The 22,517-nt window shown below is 43.7% G+C and overlaps 6 protein-coding genes across 6 annotated transcripts; 2 read left to right on the top strand and 4 right to left on the bottom strand.

Annotated features, from left to right (window-relative positions):
- Nucleotides 1-840: 840 nt before the first annotated feature.
- BYT42DRAFT_541396 (high-temperature-induced dauer-formation protein-domain-containing protein) lies at nucleotides 841-4,412 on the bottom strand (the record flags this gene model as incomplete). Its single annotated transcript, XM_051565555.1, has 12 exons — nucleotides 4,273-4,412; nucleotides 4,123-4,158; nucleotides 3,935-4,045; nucleotides 3,640-3,849; nucleotides 3,457-3,526; nucleotides 2,645-3,375; nucleotides 2,479-2,571; nucleotides 2,315-2,405; nucleotides 2,084-2,247; nucleotides 1,773-2,016; nucleotides 1,266-1,711; nucleotides 841-1,206 (listed from the first exon to the last, which is right to left on the bottom strand). Exons 1-12 carry the CDS (start codon nucleotides 4,363-4,365, stop codon nucleotides 841-843), a joined length of 2,655 nt encoding a protein of 884 aa, XP_051418229.1. The 5' UTR covers nucleotides 4,366-4,412.
- A 1,705-nt stretch (nucleotides 4,413-6,117) lies between these two features.
- BYT42DRAFT_590361 (uncharacterized protein) lies at nucleotides 6,118-7,042 on the top strand. The gene has a single exon (XM_051570483.1). It carries the CDS (start codon nucleotides 6,308-6,310, stop codon nucleotides 6,821-6,823), a length of 516 nt encoding a protein of 171 aa, XP_051418228.1. The 5' UTR covers nucleotides 6,118-6,307; the 3' UTR covers nucleotides 6,824-7,042.
- A 1,640-nt stretch (nucleotides 7,043-8,682) lies between these two features.
- Nucleotides 8,683-9,704, bottom strand: BYT42DRAFT_168700 (uncharacterized protein). The gene is made up of 4 exons (XM_051562353.1): nucleotides 9,491-9,704; nucleotides 9,336-9,425; nucleotides 9,145-9,265; nucleotides 8,683-9,059 (listed from the first exon to the last, which is right to left on the bottom strand). Exons 1-4 carry the CDS (start codon nucleotides 9,518-9,520, stop codon nucleotides 8,842-8,844), a joined length of 459 nt encoding a protein of 152 aa, XP_051418227.1. The 5' UTR covers nucleotides 9,521-9,704; the 3' UTR covers nucleotides 8,683-8,841.
- A 322-nt stretch (nucleotides 9,705-10,026) lies between these two features.
- Nucleotides 10,027-12,198, top strand: BYT42DRAFT_618908 (Alpha/Beta hydrolase protein; the record flags this gene model as incomplete). Its single annotated transcript, XM_051572340.1, has 7 exons — nucleotides 10,027-10,291; nucleotides 10,368-10,651; nucleotides 10,754-10,809; nucleotides 10,892-11,430; nucleotides 11,483-11,638; nucleotides 11,714-11,750; nucleotides 11,820-12,198. The coding sequence occupies 7 exons, from the start codon at nucleotides 10,027-10,029 to the stop codon at nucleotides 12,196-12,198; spliced, it is 1,716 nt and encodes a 571-aa protein (XP_051418226.1).
- Nucleotides 12,199-12,361: 163 nt separating this feature from the next.
- Nucleotides 12,362-13,862, bottom strand: BYT42DRAFT_590353 (P-loop containing nucleoside triphosphate hydrolase protein). Its single transcript, XM_051570482.1, has 6 exons — nucleotides 13,721-13,862; nucleotides 13,495-13,636; nucleotides 13,282-13,404; nucleotides 12,990-13,214; nucleotides 12,838-12,923; nucleotides 12,362-12,765 (listed from the first exon to the last, which is right to left on the bottom strand). Exons 1-6 carry the CDS (start codon nucleotides 13,772-13,774, stop codon nucleotides 12,493-12,495), a joined length of 903 nt encoding a protein of 300 aa, XP_051418225.1. The 5' UTR covers nucleotides 13,775-13,862; the 3' UTR covers nucleotides 12,362-12,492.
- A 3,649-nt stretch (nucleotides 13,863-17,511) lies between these two features.
- BYT42DRAFT_590338 (uncharacterized protein) lies at nucleotides 17,512-22,443 on the bottom strand. The gene is made up of 13 exons (XM_051570481.1): nucleotides 22,317-22,443; nucleotides 22,143-22,202; nucleotides 21,415-21,784; nucleotides 21,062-21,334; nucleotides 20,422-20,967; nucleotides 20,180-20,359; nucleotides 19,997-20,073; nucleotides 19,766-19,898; nucleotides 19,042-19,685; nucleotides 18,792-18,979; nucleotides 18,253-18,712; nucleotides 18,076-18,183; nucleotides 17,512-18,007 (listed from the first exon to the last, which is right to left on the bottom strand). The coding sequence occupies exons 2-13, from the start codon at nucleotides 22,146-22,148 to the stop codon at nucleotides 17,726-17,728; spliced, it is 3,267 nt and encodes a 1,088-aa protein (XP_051418224.1). The 5' UTR covers nucleotides 22,149-22,202; nucleotides 22,317-22,443; the 3' UTR covers nucleotides 17,512-17,725.
- Nucleotides 22,444-22,517: the final 74 nt, after the last annotated feature.

Genomic DNA, 22,517 nt, shown 5'->3' with positions numbered 1-22,517 from the left:
TCGCTACAGCAAAGGACGTGCCATGATCAAATGTCAAAAAAAAGGCGATCGGCTTTCAGGAGTTAAGAACATCCACATCTGAGTTTTTCTTGGATTGAAAAAAATCGTTCCAGCATGTATAAAAAGCGATCGGAGCAAAAAAGAATCCCTCTTTTTTCTAAAATATTATCCAACACCATCTGCCACCCTATGCGCGGAAGGGGTCTGGGGTTTTCTGGGTGCGCCAACAAATAAAGTTTGCACTACCATGCAGCTCTCACCCACTCATCATGATGGTGTGCCGATATGCGCGCGACAGATTATGATTTAAAACAATGTGACTGCCACATTAATCATTCAAACGGTGTCATCTCACCGATCTTTATGTTACATTTTCACCGTCGCCTTGAACCACTTTCCAGTCTCTGTGATAGTTTTTCACTTGGTCGAATGCCGGAAACAAAAGAAGTCGGAGTAAACCAGTAATTCTTTTCAACAGAAAAAAATCGGCAAACCTAAAGACTGACCCGATCAGAGGGTGCCTTCGTAAGTAAAATTCGAGCTATATTGCATTAAAATAAAATGATATGCAAGGGCTGCTTCAATGATATAGAAGCGAGAAAAAATCACATAAAGCGGCAGCAGCAAAAAGATAAATAAAACCAGTAGATCTGAAGATAACACTTTGTAGAAAAATAGTCAAGCCGTTAAATTAATCGACGTTGATGGGCGTTTTTACTGATGATGATGTACATTTGATAAGAAAAAAAAAGACCAGGGCGAATGAAAAAGAAGCATGATGAGAGAATCATTGGAATGGTTTGATTTCGATTGTTACTATTCCTAGTAGATGAAGATGATTTACGCTGTAACAGAAGGGGGACGAGGGGATTCGGGCGGCGGATGGGAGGGTTGTTGCTTGATTTGGAATAATTTGACATGGGTGCCCTTCCAGGGACTGTAATTGGAAATGGAGACAACGTAGGCTTGGCCCCATAGCATGGATCGGAACCAGATGACCAGCGCTTCACCCCATTGGAATTTGCGGATCACGATCGGTTGAGGCGGAGGTAAAACGCCGACCAATGTCACCCCGCGCAAGAATTCGAGTACTTGCGGTTCCGAAGCAGCACTGTCCTCGGCACACAAGGCTTCAACTTGAGGGCGCAGATAGTCAAGCAAAGCAAGAATCGTCTCCAAAGGAAGCTGGGAATGCCAGCCTTCCATCTACAGATCATATGTTCAATACGGAGCGTTCCTCCAACAACATCGAAAATTCAACATACCCATTCTTCAGTCGGTGTGAAGCCGTGTTTGGCCCCCGGTAACAAGCTACCTGCAGATAAGGTGGAAGAAACGCTTGATTGTCGGGGCGGCATACCAGTGTGACTCCGTACACTGGCCGTACTTGATGTCCGCGATAAGGGAGGCGACACGCCTTCCGGTAACTTGCCGCGCGCTTTTTCTGACAGACCTTCTGCTTCACCCGGTTCACTGTATATCCTGGCCTCCGCACCAGGCGTAGTAGGAGCGTCCTGATCCTCGGTTGCAGGCCCCTTTCCATGCTTGACCGCCGCCGCTGCCTGTTGCTGCTGTTGCAGAGCTAGCAATTTTTCTTGCTTCAACTGGCGTACACGTTCAATTTCATCCACTGCATCCTTCAAAGTTAAACTGGCCAATTTTTCAAATTTGCTGTGGTTGCGAACAATAGCATAGATTAGATTCACATTATCTAGCAAAAGAAAGAATAAGAACTTCGCCGTCGGTTGTCTGCTCATGCTTTTTTTTCTTACCTGAGGACTGATATTGGATAATACAATTCAAGGCTTCTAATAAATATTTCACTAATCGATGATTGACTTCATCGGCCAATAAAAACCCAGGAGCCGAAATGGATCCAAACAAAGACATCAGCTTTGTAGCCGTGGTGACCGAAAGACCCTTGAGATAGGGCGATACATTCGACACTGTTAATACAAGGGCTGGATACAAGGTGGATAATGAACCACGGGAGCTCGCTATCAGAGTGAATATAGACTATCATAAAGGGAAAAAGGAATAAGTGCCTTCACCGGTAGGTCACACGAGGTGTTGCTGCACTTACGATGATAAAAAAATCTGCATATGTCCCCCTAAAATTGGGAATGCGAATACTAGCAGGTAAAGACGAATGGTTCTCAAAGGGGCGGTTTAGTTTGACGGCAAAGGTTCGGTCAGCGGACAAGCTCTGCAAAAGAAAGGCGCACATGCGTACCAAGCCTACTTGTGCTAAAAATGGATTCCGGATGAGTCCAGCGTATTCATATGCGGCATGCTCCAGAATCACAGCACATACCGGCATTCATTTTGCTTTCCATTGCGTGGAATATTAGCACTACCATCAAATCCAACACACGCTCAGTTTCCACTAGGTAAGTTCGAAATCGCTATAAAAATGAAAATCGCAATGTAAGCATCCTCGCAAAAACATCATTCGCTCGACAGCAATTTTTTTCATACGTTGTTTGTTTCCAACAATTTCCAAAATAACATCATCATTTCTACGTGGCAGCGAACACGTTTGGTGGATCCCGGTAGATAACTGGCATTGGCCTGCGAGAAAATCCCCCAAAAAAACACACAATAAGTAGGGCGGCAAATATGGACAATCAGTCAAATCACTTACCTGCATTGGGTTGCTGAGAATGCGATAGATGCCGTCGCTCAAAAATTGAAAGTCTTGAGCGCGATGCAGTTTTGAAAGATAGTGCTTAAAGATGTTATCGTTGGGATTGTTGATATCGCGTGATAGCTCTTCGGCGGATGGACTGTGTGTACTTGAATTGGCGACCGAGGAGGCGGAAGATGAGTGCAGTTCGCTGACCTGCTGTGACTCGTCAAGCGATAAGACTTCGATTCCGGAAACGATTTCCAGGCAGGAGGTATCACCTTGTCTTTGATCCAAGGCTCGCATGGAAATGGCCGCACGAGACGAGTGGTAGTCCAGAATGACCAGTAATACACGCAAAGACACGGCCACCAGCTGTTCTCGCGTATCGGTGAACATGACATGATTATAAGGCACTCCCCAACCGAGAGGATTGTATTTACAAGCGGTATTCAACAGACTGCATAACAAGGCAAGCACGATCTTTCGTTCGGTTTTGGTCACGATAAAATGCAACCATCGATCCTCGGTTGACAGTATGTGGGTGGGTGAAATATACATAGATCTCGATAGTAGCACGACCAGCAAACGCAGTACTTCGGTGCGATGTATGTCGTTATCTCTAAAGGACCCAATCGGGGTAGAAGAGCCGACACCAGTTTCCCAAATCACATAATTGACGTGAGAATCGGCGGTGCCCATATTGTGTGGCAAAGTGAATCCTGCCAAGAAGAGACATCGCAACGTCACTATGGGATGGTGTATTGCTCAGCAACCCGTGTAACACAATCCAACTCTGTCTCTGTCGATCCATATTTTCCCCAACTTACACGCTATCAAAATCTCAGCTCGTGGTGGCAAAATATCATATTGCTCCTTTTGATCATTCGCTGTTCCTTCCTAAAAAAAAACCAATCATTCACTCCATCAACAAAAAGGTATTCAATTGGCCCGCTTAAGTGGGGACTGAAAAAAGGCTCAGCATGAAAGAAAAGAAAACGATGTACCCGTACCTGGGATTCTCCTGTTACCGTCGACGGTGCCCGTTTTACCGATCGCGGTACCCAAAAGAACTTTTCCTCCCACTCGGTGCATTCGGTCGATTCAAAAATGTAAGGCACGATACGTGTGAGAACACGACAACAATTCAAAAGCGAGGTGACGGAGTGTTGGGCGGATGGGAAATCGGGAGCATGAACTAATGTGTCCATGTGTTCCATTATCTGGGTGTTTGCAACAGAGCCAACAGAATAACGTCAAAGGTCATTTTGGAAAAGAAAAACGAGGCGGCTGTTGTCGTCAATTTACCTTGTCAATAAGGGTTTCTAGATTTTCTCTTGCTGAATCTCGTGCACGACGAATATCGTTGGCACCTATTAAAGAGAATACATCGTCGGCTGTTTCGGGTAATGTCCAGAACTAGTCATGATGAGCGCTATGGCGAGAGGGAAAGAAGAAGATAAAAGCTAATAATATGTAGAAAAAGAGATACTCACGAGGGACCAGTACTCGAGCGCATTGACGGGAACGTTCTGTATGCGTTATCAGCAAAACAAGAAAGGGGAAACCAGATTGTTTATTTCGATGGATTTCACAACAGTTTGATTTTGGCTCTTTTTTTTTTACAACGAGTGCTCGATACATACTCTTTCTTCGAAAAGTCGAAAGACACCTTTTCGAAAGGCCAGCTTACTGTCCGTGGCACCCATAATGTCAAAGTTCCGAAAGAAGGAGGTCATCGGGGAATCCCAAGCTGCTTTTTTATTCAAACGCGAATCACGTCACGTGATACGCGAACCTTACCAAATAAAGTCAAGGCTCTCCCAAACCGTCAATCCTTGTCCCACCTAATGAGATCAGTGCAAATGATATCATATTTTGTTTTTTATTGTTGGAAAAAAAGAACACGAAAGAAGGAAGTGCTGAAAAAGGCATCATTCGATTGCGGGGAAATAAGCTGACATAAATGGTCCTTGGTTTTAGCTTTGTTAGGTGCCGTGCACTCTTGCCTGTCCAACTGGTCGCTCTGTGAATGCCGCGTTTACCAATGTACGTGTATCATAAATAACAACTTATTATCTTTCAATCGCTAAGATCCTGCCAGGGAGTAATCTATCATTTGTCAACATGTCTCTTGCAAAGTTCAGAGACCTGTTCTTTTTACCTGGTTATCGACGGTACAAGATTAAATCCCATTCAACACTAGTAGGACTTTTAAATTTACTTGCCTTGCGTCACGGACAACTGAGAAATCACATTGTGCCTGAAAGTCGCCCGTCGGCGACTTGATCATGGTCGCCAATACGATAACAACTGCCAAGTGGGATGTGCAATTCGTTGTTCGATTGGCTGCAAGTTCGTATTTGCTCGCTAATGCAAGTAACCGCTGGTATTTCCGAATGGCGTGGCTCGGATATCCGATATTATTCCCGTACTTTCTAAGTTGGTCACCTACAAAAGAGTACCACTGATCCATGAAAATTGACTTTGAGAGGGGAAATGGTGACGGATGTTACCTACCCTTGAAACCACTTGGTCATTTAGTCGCAAACAACGATGAATGGATTATCCAAACGACAGTCAAGACAACAACACGTACAGACTGTGTATTTTGACAATTCTATACTATCCGGGCTGAGCTGAATGGTCTAGGGCTTGAAGGATTGGCGCCAAAAGCAAAGCAAGCTTTGACGCCATATTGTACGGCTACGGAACGCCAACCGGTCACTAATGTCATGCAATAAAGTTTATTCGACGATGATCCAATAATTAAGAGTTCGCGCTTGTACAAATATATCTACTTTGCCTTACACATCCTTCACCGACAACGAGACATATGGTGTGAAATTGTCATTTCAATGGCATTACTCCGGCCGCTTTCAGGACCAAGTTTTTTTTTTTTTCGGACGACATGAATCATCATAAAAGGGCATTGACGCAGCTGATAATCTATCGCTACCGGGACAAAATGAGAGGAAATAATAAACAGGGGAGACAGAGAGAACAGAGAGAGTGAGTTGATGACAAAAACAGATGTCGAGAAGGAGTCAGGTTATAAATTTTTGTGGAGGCGTACTGTATGTTGTTTGTTTATCGTGTGGCAGAGAGAAGAATGGCCATATTTGGGAGCTTCCTGCATTGAAAATGACAGGCAGCGAGATGAGTGGGATGGAACACATGACCCACAATTTACAGCCAATGGACATGAAGTTGACGTAGATGGAAACGGGGATTCAAAAAACGGCACTCATTTTAAGAGCATTTTATTGTAGATGCAGTGGGATTATTTAGTACACTTGTATCTCTACAGCATGTTCGAGAAGGACTGGTGCCTCCTTCATTTATTGATGGCTTGGATAGAAATCATTTATTTCTGTTCAGGTCTTGGTTGGAGCATGGACATCTCTATTTTTTGAATGCAAATGAAAAATTACTTATTCCGACTCTTCCGTATATTCCGTTTATGGAACAATGAAGAATAAAAGGAGAAGCGACAAAAAGAGAAACCAAAAGATATGGTTGAAATAAAAAACCTGTGTCAGTCAAGCATAATGCGATTTTTATCGATGTGATTTTTTGGTTCCTTTATTTTTTTTTTGATTTGCAGTGGTATAAAAAGATAAAGGGCGATGAATCCAAGTAAATTTGTCTTCCTTTTCCTGCTTTGATCTCATCCAGCGAATGCGTCGTCAAGAAACCCCACTTGAAAATTCCCCTCATAAACGAATAAAGACGAATTCTTCAGCCCACGACTCAATGCTCTATCATGCCACACAAAGACATCCAGCCGAACAGGATCCATTGATGCAAACCGATCCTTTCCGTAAAGAAGACCCCCAGTCCATGCATCCTCCTTATCGTCCCTTGACCGTAGCATCTCAACCGTCTTCTGTCACTTTACCGGCGTCCTTTTCTACTGCATCCGCTTCTTCCTCGGCTCAAATACCCACCTTTCATGCTCATGCTACTGCTCAGCGCCTTCCGCCCCTTTCCAGCATACTGCCACCCCCTTCCTCATCCACTCTGACTGCGGCGCCTTCCTCCCGTCTCAGACCCACCTATCATTCGCTCCCTTCCGTCGGTGTGGTCAGACGCCCTTCCACCGCTTACATTCCTCTGATCCCCTTCTTTTACCATCATCCGCAATTCGGAATCGAATCATGTATGTTGCAATGGACTCAACAACGCGAGTTTTAAAAAAGAAAAAAAAAATTGTCAAGCAACATTGGTGTATCACCAGGAAATAATCCCGAAAAGAAAATCCCACCGTCTCCCTCCCCCATCGGTTATGCATCCATCATCTCCATTTCCTCCATCCCCATAGGCAAACACTAGGCAAACCATATTATTTCACTTGGCATATCATTCTCCCAATCATATGATGGATATTTAATGTAAAAAATAAAAATAAAGCGCATTTTCAAAAGGAAAAAAAAAAAAAGGCGCGCTGCGGCAACTCGTTCCCGGTTCACCCATTCCAATCACTTGTTTCCCCTCGGATCAAGGCTTTGACCGAAAAAAGAATGGATCCATCATATGATGGTCTTCCTTGTCATATCGACCCTTCTTGGGTTCGATAGATTCTACGCGATGGCGATTTCCTATTGCAATAAACTATGTGGATAGACTTGATGTATTCACCTTGCCTAAACCGGTCCATATAAAACCATGGAGCAATAGATCTCATTTACGTCATTTTCTTACTTTATGAAGAGGTTTTATTTTGATGGCTGCTTTGTTGGTTATCATACAAACAATCGTCACACTAAATAGGAAATCCACCATTGACAACATTTCCCGGTTTCTGAGAAAAACACGATAAGGGTCTCTCTTCATGGGAATCATGAAACGTGAATAAGATGAATGTATCCAATCCATTGATGCGTTTTCGTTCGATCCAAATCCCTTCCCCTTTCAAATGAATGATTCTTAATTGGTGACAACAGTACTCTACTACCTTGGTGATCCGTACAGTAACGAATGCCTCTCCAAGGCTTCTACAGTCTGTCACTTCCAGGCCCGTTTTTTGTATCGCAACAGAAGGTCTATAAATTTCTTACAGTAAAGACCTATTTTTTCTCGATTCACAAACTTGTTTCTGGCGGATCATCTTTCGTACAACTCTTCTTCCCTCCCAGTTCGCCCATCATATCATAAGATGATACTCTCAATGTCCGATCCCTATGGACAGCCAGCCTCTTTATACATTCAACTGGTATCTATACTATCCATGGCCAATATCGGGGGCAGCGCCCTCTTTTTTCTTTAGCTGTGCTTACAATTCATTGTGTTATTATCAAGCCCAGGTGGCGGGCCATTTCAGTGAGACGAAATCCAAATAAGAACGATACAACAGGCAAAAGTTTTGCCTCATCAGAAACGTCACGTTAAAATTCATGACTGATTTCACATTATTTATGTTTCGGTGCTCAAGATGAACCCCGTTTCAGGTCTTATTACGCGTCTGTGAATCTGTTATCATATATGGGACGATTCATGGCTTGGCCATCCTGCTGTGTCTTCCAAAAAAAAAGAAAACCACAAGTTGATGCCGTGACTGAACATGATTGGCGCATGGGGGTTCACGGTGACTATGGAAACATGTGTGACCATTTTTATTGGGGGAGAGCGGAAAGTTAAAAAAAAAAAGAAAAAAATTTTCGTCTCGAAAAAGGTATAAAAGAGTGAATTCATTGGGGAATCGTGCAAACTTTTGAAGAAATTTAACGATTGACTTAAAAAGCGTTCGTGTGAGATGGTTACTTCGGTGGCTATCGAAGAAACATTGAAATCGTCTATCAATTGAAGAATATTCCACTGACAGATTGGGTGCAGTGTCTGTTTAGGCTCGAGCTTCGTCTCGACCGATGACAGAGGGTGCAATTCTGTCCGTGACATGACCTTAAATATCTACCGTAAAGAAAGTAAAAATGAAAAAAATAAATAATCAAGGAAACCGCTTAGGTTGGTCTTGTCCGATGATAGCAAAGTGTAATTCTGTTCGTCACCATGCCTTCGGTATCAATGAAAAGGAAATAATAGAAAAAAGTTCAATGAGGAAACCGCCTGTTCCTCGTAGCAAACAAGAAACTCGTAGGGGTAGTTACAGATGCAGTGCGATGAAACGAATAAAAAAAAAAACGAACTGTATGTACAAAATAGATGAAGGAGGAAAGAGAGGAAAGAGAGGAAAAAGAGGTAAAAGCCACCCGACATTACTGCAAGTCATCGAGAATATGGTCATTAGTCTCAACATCAGCAACTGTCTCCTTCTCGTTTCGGACTGATGAAGTTGTTTGCGTTTTCTTGGTTAATTCCACTCGTTGAAACTTGATAACTTTGTTCACGGCATGCTGCAAGGTGGTTGTGAAGCGTGTGGTTTTCGTCGTCTCGGTATTCTCCGACCGCATGGAACTAAGCAAAGGCAAAAAACCTACCACAGTGACAGTTGGTTATTAGCCATAATTGGACTTGGTTTTGTTTTTTCTTCAACAAAAACAAGCTCATTAAACGCGTACCTGTCGCATCCCGTTGCTTTTCTGTTATTTCGAACAGGAGGTGGGTCCCGACCGTCTCGTCAAAGTCGCCCGCGAATATATACGGTCCAAGCTGAAAATATGGAGTGTCGCTATCAATGCCCTATATTGACGCGTAAGAACAATGGCTGTCACCCGTTTTCTCAACATGCCCACCCTCAACTACAACATACAATGAGTGCACATGGCTCGCCACTTTGTACCGCGGCTTCAACGGTTTCAGCGCTGATACTGCTGCCTAGATCGAGTTCTAAATAAACAGTCTAATCCAACCATCGGTAAGTATTTGGTTTTCACGATCATAAAATATAGGTGAGTGAATACAAACTTCTTCTTCATACTCATCTTCGGTGATCATATTTTTTGCGCAGTTGGGTTAGATCGTTCAAGGGGGGATCACCACTTTGCAAAGCAGGACAGACAGTTGCCGGAAAACTCGCCGTCACAGCGACAAAAATCAGTGGCCAGATGAACGAACACGCAGCTAATGCAAGCCAATAGAATTCGAGGTACAAGAATCTCCGACTGTAAGTGAGACCATGTGAAGGCAGAGTCTGATCGCTCGCTCTGAAATCGCCCCACAAACTGGGCTCAAGGACAGCTGTCGTCCTTCTGATTTCCCCATCACAAAATAGCCCACCGAAAAAATCGGTGCTTTCTTCCTTGTTTTAACTTGATATTTACTTGAAATCGATTTTCCTTCCTTTTGATTTTTTTTATGAGGCGATGGCGAATGGAAAGAATCGATTCTACTTTTGTGTTTCCTTTTGCGTCTCTTCCATACCAGCTGTGTTTGCCGTTTATGCTGTCGGAAGAGAACACATCCTTTTGAGCACTCTCCTTTTTGCCCTGTCCCTCATATTTATGGGCCTTTCCACCTTTCTCTTTGTCAGTTACAAAACCCTAAAGCACGGCGCCCCGTTTATCCTTCGATGTCTGGGACGTATCAGTCGTATCCTGAGCCCTATCGCTACGTACCTGTCAAAGACCCGAATCATCGGTCCTTTACTCTCGGCTGTCATCCGATGCGGTTTCTTTCTCGGATTCGTTGTCCTGCTCATGAGCGATCACCTGGTGAGGGCCGTGCTACGACGCTTTGCAGGACAGCATCCCACCAAGCGAGATTACTGTAAGTAACCAATGACGTCGTGATTCGCTCGGACCGACTCTTCGTTGCTAACGCAAAAAAAACACAGCCATCATAGGTGCCATGGATCCCGTCATTAACATGTTTGACGATAGCATTCCGCCTACCAAGAGTTTGGAGAGCGGTGATCAGTTCAAGATGCGAAAACGCTTGTGCGAGCAACAAGGCGATGACGTTAACGCCGTGATGGATCTCATTAAGCGACCTCGATATTCTCTGTCCTTGGCCTATACCGTGGCTGTAGCCAGTAAACTGGTTTATGAAGACATTGCTGTCATCAAATATGAGCTAGAAAAAGCTGGATTCGATGTGGAGAATACGTTCAAACCCATTGCTTACAAGGTATGAATTTTTCCCCTTTTACCCCCTCTTTCCCACCCCGCCCCCCTTACTTCCCTACCCAGAAGAAAGATGATCGTGTGGACTGAATTTTTGGCAACGTAGAATATCTGCGCATTTATTGTGGAAAAGAACGACGATATTCTATTGGTGTTCCGAGGGTAAGATCCGGGATCAGATTGGATTCACGTGTTTATTTGTTGCTATGTAAACCCTGCTTATTTTGGACCCTGTGATATACAGCACCAACCCATTGAACATGCAAAATTATGTCACGAATATCAATGCACGCATGGGAGAAATCAAAGCGCCTTGGGGTCCCATGGGGAAGGTTCATAAGGGTTTCTGGGATGCCATGGGCGACCCGATTCCTCGGCGAAAAGAGTCCAGGTCCCATCCCGAACCCGAGGAACCACCGTCTACTTTACGCATTGAATTAAACAGTGCCTCTCTTTATCGCACCATCGCTTCCACTGTTCAGGCCGCCATCAAAATCATCAAATTCCTTACCCTGAACCTCTTCCACCATGTAGCCGAGCCCGTCGACAGTAGCTGGATTGGACCGGATATTGATATTCGGACACGCAGCATGTACGCCATGGCGGAAAAATATATTCTGGAACTGATTGCCAAAGATGGAGGTCACATGGCCGACGCGGAGGTACCCACCACCAAGGAAATGCGTCGACGATCCGATCAGAGTAACAGCAGTGGAGAACAAAAAATCCGGAAAAAACGGTTATTTATTACCGGCCATTCCCTGGGAGGCGCTTTAGGCACAAGTAAGTCACCATCGCCATGAAACGCTGGAATTATAACTCATTTTCTTTCAAGTTTTCTTGGCCAAGATGCTTCAATCCAAAAGCCCTCTGCTGGAACACTTTGCTGGACTCTACACGTTTGGTCAACCAAAGATCGGTGATGCTGGTTTTTCAAAGATCTTCGATCCCAAATTATCAAGCAAGATTTTCCATCACGCTTACAATAACGGTAAGTGGTTTTATCTGTTACTTCAGGACATTATCATGGCGCGGGTGGCTCATGAAATTGATTATTTCTCTGTAGATATCGTACCACGAGTACCGACATGGTCTAAATACGAGTAAGTAGATGAGAAGAAAATTAGAGTAAAGGCAAAGAAGCTCATTTTGAATGAATGAATCTTGTGTAGAACGCCTCCTGGTACACTTGTGTTTATCGATTCTGCTTACAACATTACCATTTATCCGCCGAATCCGTATACCAACGAACCAGTTCCTGTTCGTCCGATTTCTTTTCTTCATCTTTCCGGTTTACTGAATCGTTATGTGATCCGCCGACTTCCACGAGAAACGTTTGTGCGTCTCATCTTTCGCGTGCTTTGCCCCTTTTTCATGAATGATCATTTTCCTTCGGATTACTGTGCCAGTTTGAGACAAGGCACGGTTAAATGGGTCATCATGGGCACAGGCGGATTCCACGGTGGCGAAGATAAGGAACGATCCGCCGAAGCCAGAGCGCATCGACGATTCAGTATCGTCAATGTAGAAAATCATTCACCCAAGCACTAAACCGCATTGGTCTATCTTTTTCCTCTCTCTCTCCCTCTCCCCATCACACTTCATTTCATATTGTATACATCTAAACTTATTTCATATATTCTTGAATAGATATTTTCATTATACCGCCTTCTTGACAACCCCATCGTACTTGAATAAATCATTTTTGATCCTTTTCCGAATGGCCATGACAGCGATTTCTCGATGCATTATACATTATTGCACAAAGGGTATATTTTCTTTGCAGGACACCAGTTTGTGACAAAACATTCGTCTTGTTGAGATGGAAAATAGGAGAGAAAAGGTTTATTGTTTAGCAGGCTTCGCAGGTAGGCTATTGAGAATGTTGGTGGCAATTTGTCGGTAGTGGGCGGCAAAAGGACTATCAGGTTGGGAGATAACGATCGGTTGACCAGCATCCGACAGTTTGCAAATATCAGCATGCAATGGCACTTCGCCGAGAAAAGGGATATCCATTTTTTCTGCCATTCGGTGGGCGCCATCATGTCCGAAAATATGACTCTCATGATGACAGTTGGGACAGATATACAAGGACATATTTTGTACCAATCCAAGAATCTAGTCATCCTGAATCAGTTTGTGTGATCCTTCTTTATTCTTTATTCTTTTTTCTTTTATCGCCATACTTACCGGTACATTGACCTTTTTGAACATGTTGGTACCCTTGACAGCATCGATCAGGGCTATATCTTGTGGTGTGGAGATGATCACCGATCCTAACATCCATCCTGTAAGTCAACTGGGTCCGTCACAACCTGACTTCTGCATCTGCGTGCGCTTACCATCCAGTTCTACTTGTTGACTGATGGTCAGTTGAACATCGCCGGTGCCTGGCGGCATATCGATGACAAGTAAATCCAAATGACCCCAATCCACTTGATGTAGTAGTTGTTGCAACGCCTTCATTACCATCAGCCCTCTCCATACAATAGGCGCCTCCTTATCCACCATAAAACCCATCGACATGCATTTTACGCCATAGTTGGTGAGTGGAATCAGCTGGTCACCTAATACGGGACGATCAATATTTGAATTTCGGCTGTCAAATGGAATCGATCAGCAAGTGTGTGTTACCTTTATCCGATAACTCGGGCTCGCCTTCAAGGTTCATTAATGACGGAATCGAAGGTCCAAAGATATCGGCGTCAAGGATTCCCACCTTTTTTTTCAAGCTTGCTGCAGCGAGCGCAATGTTGACTAGACATGGTCTACTGTCAGTTTTTTTGTTTTTTTGTTTTTTTTTTCGTTGTTTTGCTTTGGACTCAAAGGGCGCTACAAAAACGTTACCTGCAGTAGTGGATTTTCCAACCCCTCCTTTTCCCGAGGCGACAGCAATTACGTTATCGACGCCTCGAATGGGCATCTTTTTCGGCAAACCACGCTGAGCACGGGGAATCGTGGGTGGTGGTGCTCGTCGGTTAGGAAGACCCTAAATGAAAAAGAGATAATGAGGATGTCTTGTTCAATACTAGTATCATGAGCTATTAGGATTAGCCCGGCTAGGATAATGTACCAAAGGATTCTCATGTGCCAAAGCACGGAAGGTGGAAAACAGTCGACGAGCCATGATGCAAAGAAAAAACAAGTCAACTGGCTCGTGGCTCGCTTTTGGTAATGCCAGGGAAAAAAAAGCCAGCTTAAAGCCGGTCACATATTGAAGCATAAATTATACGCTTTCACAAAACGATATCCACCTTTTGCTTTTCGTATTTTTACCAAGGCCAAAAGAAACTTTTCCTAGTATAGTTTTATGTGTACTTTAACAAGCCGTACACCCGCTGTGCAATGGATGCCGCCTGCCACCGGAGGCCGCCCTCTTACATTGAGCGACTTTCGTCAGACAAAAAGCCTAACGCATACACGGCATAACCTGGGCGAGAACTCTTGACGAAACTTCGGTATATTAATGACAACCTTATGGCATACGTTGCAACGTGATTTGTTTCTGAACACGCGCAGGGCAGCACTGATTGACCCCCTCACTTCCATCCCGCCCAGGCTATGATAGATCTAGAAAGATGTGTGGGTATGTTGAGTATTTAAAAAAATGAGTTAGTAAGCTCTTTGATTGATTTAAATTTTCGTCAAGATATTTTACCTTTGTTATTGAGTTTGCAAGAGCCATTGATCGCTTGACATGACTTGGATTATATGACATTGAAAAAATTTGAATTAGTATACGTTCACTACATCATAGCAAAGGAAAAGAAATTGGACTTGCCTTTGAACCAAATGGTGTACCGGAAAAAAAAAAGATGCTACGGACCGCCAGGTAAGCTTCTTCTTCGATGCGATAAATAAAATTGCTTCCAGGGACAGTTAAGCGATGGATCGGTGGTGTCAGCTTGAGCAGGCAAAAAATATTGACGTGGCCAGAAGTGACGGTAATTTCGAGTTGGATTCCAGATATCGAGAGTCCCCCGAATAAAAAGAAAGAAAAACAAATAAAGTACATGATGATAAAAAACAACAATGGTCGCGTCAGTAAAAAACCTCCTAAAAAACCCTGTGGGAAAAAAAAAGAGGAAAAGGCTGCGAAAAGAATATGTACATAAAATATAAAATATAAAATACAAAATATGAACTACAAAATACAATAATCGGGAAGACATCTCGAATACCATATCATGAGAAGCAATCCTAAGGAGAGGATCATGAAGAGGACGCGTAGCGTTTTCCGATGAAAAAGAGAGTTACACCACCGTCGATGGCCTTTGACGTCATCCTGTTTCGCCAGATGGATGGATGGATGGCTAGAGAAAGTCAAGTTGTAGTATCCAGAGCTTGACATGCGAAAAGAAAATGGAAACCGGAAGCTGGAAGAAGGATGGAAGTAAAGGAGAGATAAGTCTGTTTTGCCGGAGCAAAATCGATGGTAGTCGATTTAACCAGGTTAGATACACGGGATAAGAATGGTCTGGATGATGGATGCGGATGGGATCTTGATACAATGATACCGAGAGTTTTTCAGGTAAACAGAAAGAGAGAGAAAAAATCAAGATAAAATTGAAGACCAAAGTGTATGATTTTCCATGGATGAAACAATAGTCACCCCACTGATGCATGAATTCATAGATCGAAGCACGTCTGCTTATGTATTATTCGATTCATTGAATTGAAAGAGAATGAAAGGACATACAGTATAACTGACAAAAAAAAAACCAAATTGAATGATGCTACAGAAGAACGCCAGTCGTATCATCAACCACTTTTCTTCAAAAAGAGCTCTACTCACATTTTTATTCGAAAGACGACGATACTCTGTTTAACCACAACTGGCGCAAACGGCATCTTGCTGCTGATTGTTTCGCCTATTATCGTGAAAGTGGGCAGCGAGGCATGGTTGAAAGATAAAAAAAAAGGTTTAACAGGCCCTGATAACTTGGTGTAGATCATGTGATTATTGTAGTGCTCTCAGTTTTACTTCTCTTGGTGTAAATTTAGACAAAAGTGTAATGAATGGCAGACGGGGCGCTTACTGCTTCCGTATTCATGGAAGTGTTTACCACTTGATGGGATCGCTACTTCCTGCTAATGGCCAACGACCTGCATTTGCACAAATATACGTCCATGATACTGATATAGACTAGTAGCGCCTGTGATCTTAAAGATCACAAAGTTATGCTCTTTCGGTCTGTAGTTTGTTGTTAATCTGAGGCTAGTGGGAATAGTAGCTGATTAAAGATGCGTTTGGAATGGGATGCTCCATCTCCATTTGCAATATTCAGAACTCCGCACTCGAATTTGTGTATCCAAAAGGTCTCGCTTGATGGTGTTCTCTTAACTCTAATCTTCTGTCAATAAGCGGTTGATTTTTCGGTAAGATTTAGTTGATGTGCGCATAAATCTTTGCGTATTCAATGGACAACAGAGTAGTACAGTCTCTTTTTCTTTTTTCCCGGGGGTCTTCCCCCCCCCCTGACCTACCGCCACATAGCGATCATTTTCTTCATCCACGACAGAACAATATGTACACAAAGTTAGGAACGGAAATAGTCAGACATCGTATAATATTAAATGGAGAGACAAAAATAGATAACAGAAAAAATCGTACTTGGGGAAACATAGCATAAGGATAAAATCAAAAGGAATATAAGGACACAAAACATACAGTAAAACATAAAGGTGAAGAATAACTTGAAAAATCATAGCAAAGGATGAAATCAAAGGAGCATAAGACAAAATACATACAGTAAAATATAAAGGAATAATAAAACAACAACATAAGGGTAAAGACGCCACCAGGACCATCAACAAAGAACAATCGGGCTGATTCGTTGCTTCCATGCGTGACACTCTGGAGAATTGCGTGGTATACGGCATGTTGATAACGGTTTAGGTACTCGTGTGTTTGGGGAACATTGGCAGCGTCTGCGATGAGATCGAATTGTTCTCTTACCAGTCTGGGCTGACGGCGAAGTGTGCTTCTGCCAATTTCTTGGCGATCAGGAAGAACAAAGCGATCGTAACTCAGCAGTGAACTCGATTGGCGGTTCAGATGCTCTTCAATGTCCAGCAAAGCGCGATCGTACACGATTTGGGGCGGCTCAATTTGATGATCATTGTCTTGATTTTGATTGCTCCAAAAATGGAAATAGTCTTCTGCCAAATGCTGGCGGAACTGCATCCAAAGCGCAAACGGGTCAGGAGCCTGACATTTTCTGTCATTGCCGGGATGATAAATTGCTGCTGCAGCACGATCGTGGTCCTTGTAAACATACTTGTACATGTATTTGACGCTTTCCAGAGAAGTACAGATTTCGACGTTAAGGTGAGCGTTATATCTTCCACAGAGGTATCGATTGTGGGGAACAACCCATCTATGTCCAACTGGACATGGTTCTTGACCACAAAATCACCATTGTTGCGACGACCACGGGTAACCACTGAGTTCTTCGATAGTAGCTTCATTGAAGGAGCGCGGGTAACGCTTTTTACATGAGCCGTTTTCCATGCAGGGAGACCTCGGATGCTTTGTTCCACACGGACGGTGCATCATACATCTGCTGACGGTGTCGTAGAGATCAGGAAATCTCTCTCTGTCCGGAAGTTCGGCACACACGATACGATCATAGTCATCAAGTGCTCTCGGCTTATCGTCTGGATGTAGCACAAAAAGTAAATGAAGATGCAGTAAGCCTCGCTTCTAAAACTCCGCCGTGTGTACATGGGTAACGACTCTTCCCAAACATGGTTCTTCTTTAGATCTTCCATCAGAGCTTTACGCTTCATGTTAAAAATTCGAGCGCAAAGGTCGGGCCGATCAACAGCTGTCTGGTTTCGTTTCAACCAATCATATATATTTTTTTTCAAAAATTACCCAATCAAAGCCGACAAATGTAGCAAAAACCCAATGTGACTGCCTTGTGACTGAAAATTAGCGCCAATTAATAAGGATTTAATTGTTTAGATATATTGAGAGAAAAAAAACAAGTATTTTGATTTACGAAAGAGGATAAGGAAAAAAAGAAAAGAAAAGAACAAGTAGTTAAAAAAAAAGATGGAGAGGTCATCATTATTAAGCCGCCCATTCCGCCACATAGGAGAAGGCCTGGAATTCAGTTTGTTCCACGCGGTTCAAGTTGGAGTCAATGGGAGTCAATGCAGGTCGTTCTCGGGTAAATTCTTCGTCAAAGTTGGACGTATCAAGACGGTCGGTAATCGTAGGATAGAAAGGAGGTGGGACTCGTTTGGCCAGCATGTCTTCCCAATTCACACCACGGAAGAAGGGATGTTCCTTGATATCCAGTGCATCATTCGGTCCCGCACCCAGACGTTTCTCAGGGTCGCGCGTCAAAAGCTAAAGTTGACAATTAGCAAATGCTTCAACCTTTCTTATCTCACATTATAGAGCTTAAAATGACTTACGCGTTGACAGATGGATACAGAGTCTTTGGACATATTGATGGGATAAAGAATTTCGTCTTCGAGAATAGCATCAAAGATTTCATCTTCATCCTCACCACGGAAGGGCGACTAGAGAAAAACCCGTCATCAGCACCATGGTTATTTGTATAGTTGGATATAATAGTTGGATGAGCTTACTTGTCCAAGAAGCATTTCGTAAATGAGCACACCGTAAGCCCACCAATCCACGGCACGACCGTACTTGTGCTCCAGCAGAATTTCCGGCGCCATGAATTCAGGTGTACCACAGAAAGTGCCGGTGGTTTGACCATAGCCCATGTTTTCTTTACAAAGACCATAATCGGCAATCTTGATGTGACCATCCAAACTCAACATGATATTATCGAGTTTCAAATCACGGTAAATGATGTTCTGACTGTGGAAGTATTCCAACGCCAACAGTACTTCGCAAGCGTAGAACTTGGCACGGCGCTCAGAGAAAGGTTCACGCTGAATATGCCACATCAAATCACCACCACTGACATACTCCATCACAAAGTAAACGCGAGACTCTGTCTGGAAAGCCGAATGCAGACCAATCAGGAAAGGATGACGTTCCCGATTCGCCGCTTGGAACACTCGCTTTTCTGAACGTACACTACACGAAAATGTGAGGATCAGACCCAAGCCAATTGGTATTTATCACTGAAACCTGCAGAAAAGAGTTTTTTTTTTACCTTTCAATTTCATCGTTATCAATGATGAATCGTTTCTTCAAGACCTTGATAGCATACAAGTTCTTGTCATGCTTTTCTTCGGCAAGCATGACTTTACCGAAATTGCCCTTGCCCAACACAGCCAAAAAGTTGAAATCATCCAGACCGACACGACGACTCGGCATTTGCACAGCATGTTTTGGAGGTGGCTAAAGAAAAATAAGGAGATCAGTATGCAACAAAAAAAAAAAGATGTCAGAAAAACGCTTACTCTAGGAGCAACTTCCATCGATGGATAAGGTTGATTGTAAGGAGGACGACCCATCATGGCGGGATTAGGTATAGGTTGGGTGTAAGGTGGCTGATGCTGCTGCTGCTGCTGTTGCTGCATGTGTCCCGAGGGCCAGCCGGATGGCTGAGGCTGATAATGAGGTTGATATCTTGGGTCCATGGATGGAGGAGGAGGTCGCTGATACATGTACTGCTGCTGTCCATGTTGAGGTAATGGAGGAGGACCCTGAGGCATTTGCATGCGTGGTGGCTGTTGACCCGGCAAAGGCATGGATGGCTGCTGAGGCTGTTGTGGTTGCGGTCGGAGCATGGCCGGTGGGGTTTGTGCTAAAGAGGGCTGAATCGACATTTGAGACAGTTGCGACGAAAGCGTATCCGAGTGGGCCGAATGAGCCGATTGCGCCGACGAAGGCGTCGAAGGAACCGATGTATCCTGGGCCATGCCTTCTTCGTGCTTGGTTGGACGACTGGGTTTGGTCGAAGTCGAAGGCGCAGGTCCCGTCTCGAGCGTACGTCGTTTGGCCGCCTTGATCTCGGCCAACATCTGGTTCGCCATCGCCATCGATAAACCACAGAAATCAGGTACCAAATGAGCACACTTGGTATGGCAAGTAATGTCACACTCTTTGGAAAAAAAAATCAATAAATGTCAGCAGGACGCTTACAATGAGGATCTATGTCGATTCGTTACTAGGGGTTCTTACCTGAACATTTTTTGGCACCACGCGAACCCAACGGAAGCATGTAACCACAGTGACAACACCAATTGGCACCAATATTGGTAATGGGCACAAAGCGATGAGGAATACGATGATTGAGCTTATCTTCATCGGCATCCTACAAACCATTCGAACCAACAAAACAAAAACAAGCCAATCCATCCCGTAAGTACCAAAAAAAAAATAGCGAAGATGCGGTGGACAACCACTTCTTACCGTTTCGGATGAAGATTTCGATATACATTTCGTGACCACCTTTTGGTAACATTCTTTATGACATGTGTATTCACAATCTAACCCAGAAATCAAGCCATCAGTATTTCCGTCAAAATCGCAGACACAGTGTTGACTGCAGAGTAGAGCCGCTGCCTTGGTTTCTCTTTTTTTTCGATATCCTACCTTCACACTGATAACCGCTGTTGACCAGGAAAGAATCGCAAAGAGCACATTTCATGATGTTGTAGAATTTCTTTTCGACAAACTGATGACCATTCATCTCGTGAACTTCTTCGCGACGTTGGCGCACGGCACCGGCACGACCCAGTTTATCCAAGGGACGACGATGAGCCGCCTCACGCACTAATGAACCGGAATAAAGTCAAAAACATTGATCCCTGATCGCTATCCGCCTTCCAACTTACCAAAGTTCAAACGCAGTGCCATTTTACCCACAGGTTCGATATCAAACCAGGCTTCAATGTCGCCACTGGAGGCATCGTTGCCGCCCTGAGTTTGAGGGAAATCTGATGAAGGGAGTTGGTGGATACTGCTTTGCGATCCTTGGGTGGTGGGATGCTGCTGAGCGACTTCGGCGGTGGCCCAACCAGGACCACTTTCTTGCTGGATCTTGCGCTTGCGGAGTCCATCGGCGATGTCGGTGATCTTGAGCCAAAAGATACCGATGGGCAAACTGCCTTCAAGGGATTGATCGTACACAGAGATTTCCACTTCCGAAGCCTTGTTCACGTGGATTTCACACTCTTCAAACCATTTATCGGTACGTGAAGGTCGGGTACGGAACACCACCGTGTTATCGATTTTTACAAACACAGCCGTATCGGGCGATTTCATACGAATCGTAGGTGCATGGGCAAGATCGCGCGCTTCAATGATCTGAAGTTGTAATTTGCCTGTCACAGGACGACGGAAACCAGGTGGCATACGAGCCGAAGGCGGCGTTTCCAATTCTGTCATTTGGGTGTTGGTTTTTTTTTTTTTTTTTTAGTGAATGACTTGCGCCTTATCACACCAAAATAACAATCACGAGTGGTGGAGACTTACCATAATCATCTTCATCGCCTTCTCCGATGTAAAGGCTTTTATATTTTCGTAATGATCGTTTCAGTAAAGCCAGCTTTTCCATACTTTCGTACAATTGTCCTTGAACTTCGGTTTTTCGTTTGCGATCACTGGAAGAAGGGTCGCGATCCAGCAAATCAGCCAATGATTTGAAACCTGTCAACAGGTTCTTTTCAACATCGAGTTTATACTCCAACTCGTGAAGTTTCAACGAGACTTTGGGCTTGTTGTATGGTGTCGCGGTCATTAAGAGATCTGATCAAAAAAAATTTACAGAAAAGTTGGGTGTGCTGTGTGTGAGTCGCCATGGTGAGGAGAAACACGTTGAAATTTACCTAAATTTGAATATTTCTTTTTGCGTGCATCCTCTTTTGGCACCATACTGCTTGTTCGCGGTGGCAAGCCTTGATGATCCTGTGGTTGAACGGGACTGGAAGTAGGATCGTGGGTATCGCTGTCCGCAGCTGACCTGGGAGTTGCGGTGGATTCGCCATCGGAGCTGTGACGATGCAAAGAACGTGCCTGAAGCTTATTTAATTCTTCCGTAAAGTAATCAATGTATCTCTGTGATTCTCTGATTTCGGTTTCACATTGCGATATGGCATTACGGTCCTTGAGCAGTGATCGCATGTGAATGGCCGTATCGCGCACTTTTCTATTCTTCTCGATATTGCTTTGCAAAAACTGGATCTGTGATTCTTGGTCCTAAAAAAGAAAGAAAAGAAAAAATGGAATGGAAAAAACAACCAAACCCCCGAATAAGTATAACCCATGCTTTCAACCACGACCCGCAAAACCGGCTTCTCCATCAAATCATCTAAAAGCCGACAGAACCCACACATGGATATAAAAACAAAAACATTCATATCCAAAGTAACAGGGTGATCATTTCCCCATGGACACGAATCCTTGGCAACTTGATAGCCGCTTGATACAAAGACAGTCGCTCTTTTTTTTTTTCCTGGTGCTTTTTGTTTTTTCCTTCTAGTTCGGTGATTTGTCCCCGTTCTGCCGGCCTTTTTCCTCTTTGATGGCATGAGAAGGATGGCTGTATTATACGTACCGCCATGATGTATATTGACGAGAAATGACGTCAAGGAGAGATGAGATGAATATGCAAAGTCTATAGTAGAAAAAGATGAAGAATAAGTAAGTTTAAAATGTTACCCGGGGTGAACGAACGGTTTTTTAAAAACGTAAGAGCGTAACGAATGACAATGAAATTGCAGATGTTCACCTAATGGATAAATAGAGCTGAAGTCGACAAGATGTTCAGGTAATCAAGAGAAACAAAGGAAGAGGAGCAAGGAGAATAGAAGAAATTGTCCACGAGTGACAAGCAAAATTTGAAACGTTGGATGGGTTGCTCTCTTTTTCCGTGAACAACGAGCCGTTGTAATGCGGGCCTTGAATATGATAATGTCGGGGTTTAAAGTTA

The sequence above is a fragment of the Radiomyces spectabilis genome (genome assembly GCF_025331425.1).
Source record: "Radiomyces spectabilis strain NRRL 2753 chromosome Unknown BYT42scaffold_19, whole genome shotgun sequence".
Classification (NCBI taxonomy): Eukaryota; Fungi; Mucoromycota; class Mucoromycetes; order Mucorales; family Radiomycetaceae; genus Radiomyces; species Radiomyces spectabilis.
Note: the sequence above shows the minus strand (reverse complement) of the source record. Positions and strands in the feature narration are given on the sequence as shown.

What these genes read in the sequence shown, in the direction of transcription:
- BYT42DRAFT_590361 (XM_051570483.1), top strand. Translation starts at nt 6,308, where the DNA reads ATGCGTCGTCAAGAAACCCCACTTGAAAATTCCCCTCATAAACGAATA.
- BYT42DRAFT_168700 (XM_051562353.1), bottom strand. Translation starts at nt 9,520, where the DNA reads ATGATCACCGAAGATGAGTATGAAGAAGAA. An exon ending in AAGATGAGTATGAAGAAGAA is followed by an intron (nt 9,426 to 9,490) that starts GTTTGTATTCAC and finishes TGGTTGGATTAG; the next exon opens with ACTGTTTATTTAGAACTCGA. An exon ending in GCGAGCCATGTGCACTCATT is followed by an intron (nt 9,266 to 9,335) that starts GTATGTTGTAGT and finishes GCGTCAATATAG; the next exon opens with GGCATTGATAGCGACACTCC.
- BYT42DRAFT_590353 (XM_051570482.1), bottom strand. Translation starts at nt 13,774, where the DNA reads ATGGCTCGTCGACTGTTTTCCACCTTCCGTGCTTTGGCACATGAGAAT. An exon ending in TGGCACATGAGAATCCTTTG is followed by an intron (nt 13,637 to 13,720) that starts GTACATTATCCT and finishes TTTTTCATTTAG; the next exon opens with GGTCTTCCTAACCGACGAGC. An exon ending in TCAAAAAGGTCAATGTACCG is followed by an intron (nt 12,766 to 12,837) that starts GTAAGTATGGCG and finishes CAGGATGACTAG; the next exon opens with ATTCTTGGATTGGTACAAAA.
- BYT42DRAFT_590338 (XM_051570481.1), bottom strand. An exon ending in CGAAATCTTCATCCGAAACG is followed by an intron (nt 19,899 to 19,996) that starts GTAAGAAGTGGT and finishes AATGGTTTGTAG; the next exon opens with GATGCCGATGAAGATAAGCT. An exon ending in CTGTATCCATCTGTCAACGC is followed by an intron (nt 18,008 to 18,075) that starts GTAAGTCATTTT and finishes TGTCAACTTTAG; the next exon opens with CTTTTGACGCGCGACCCTGA.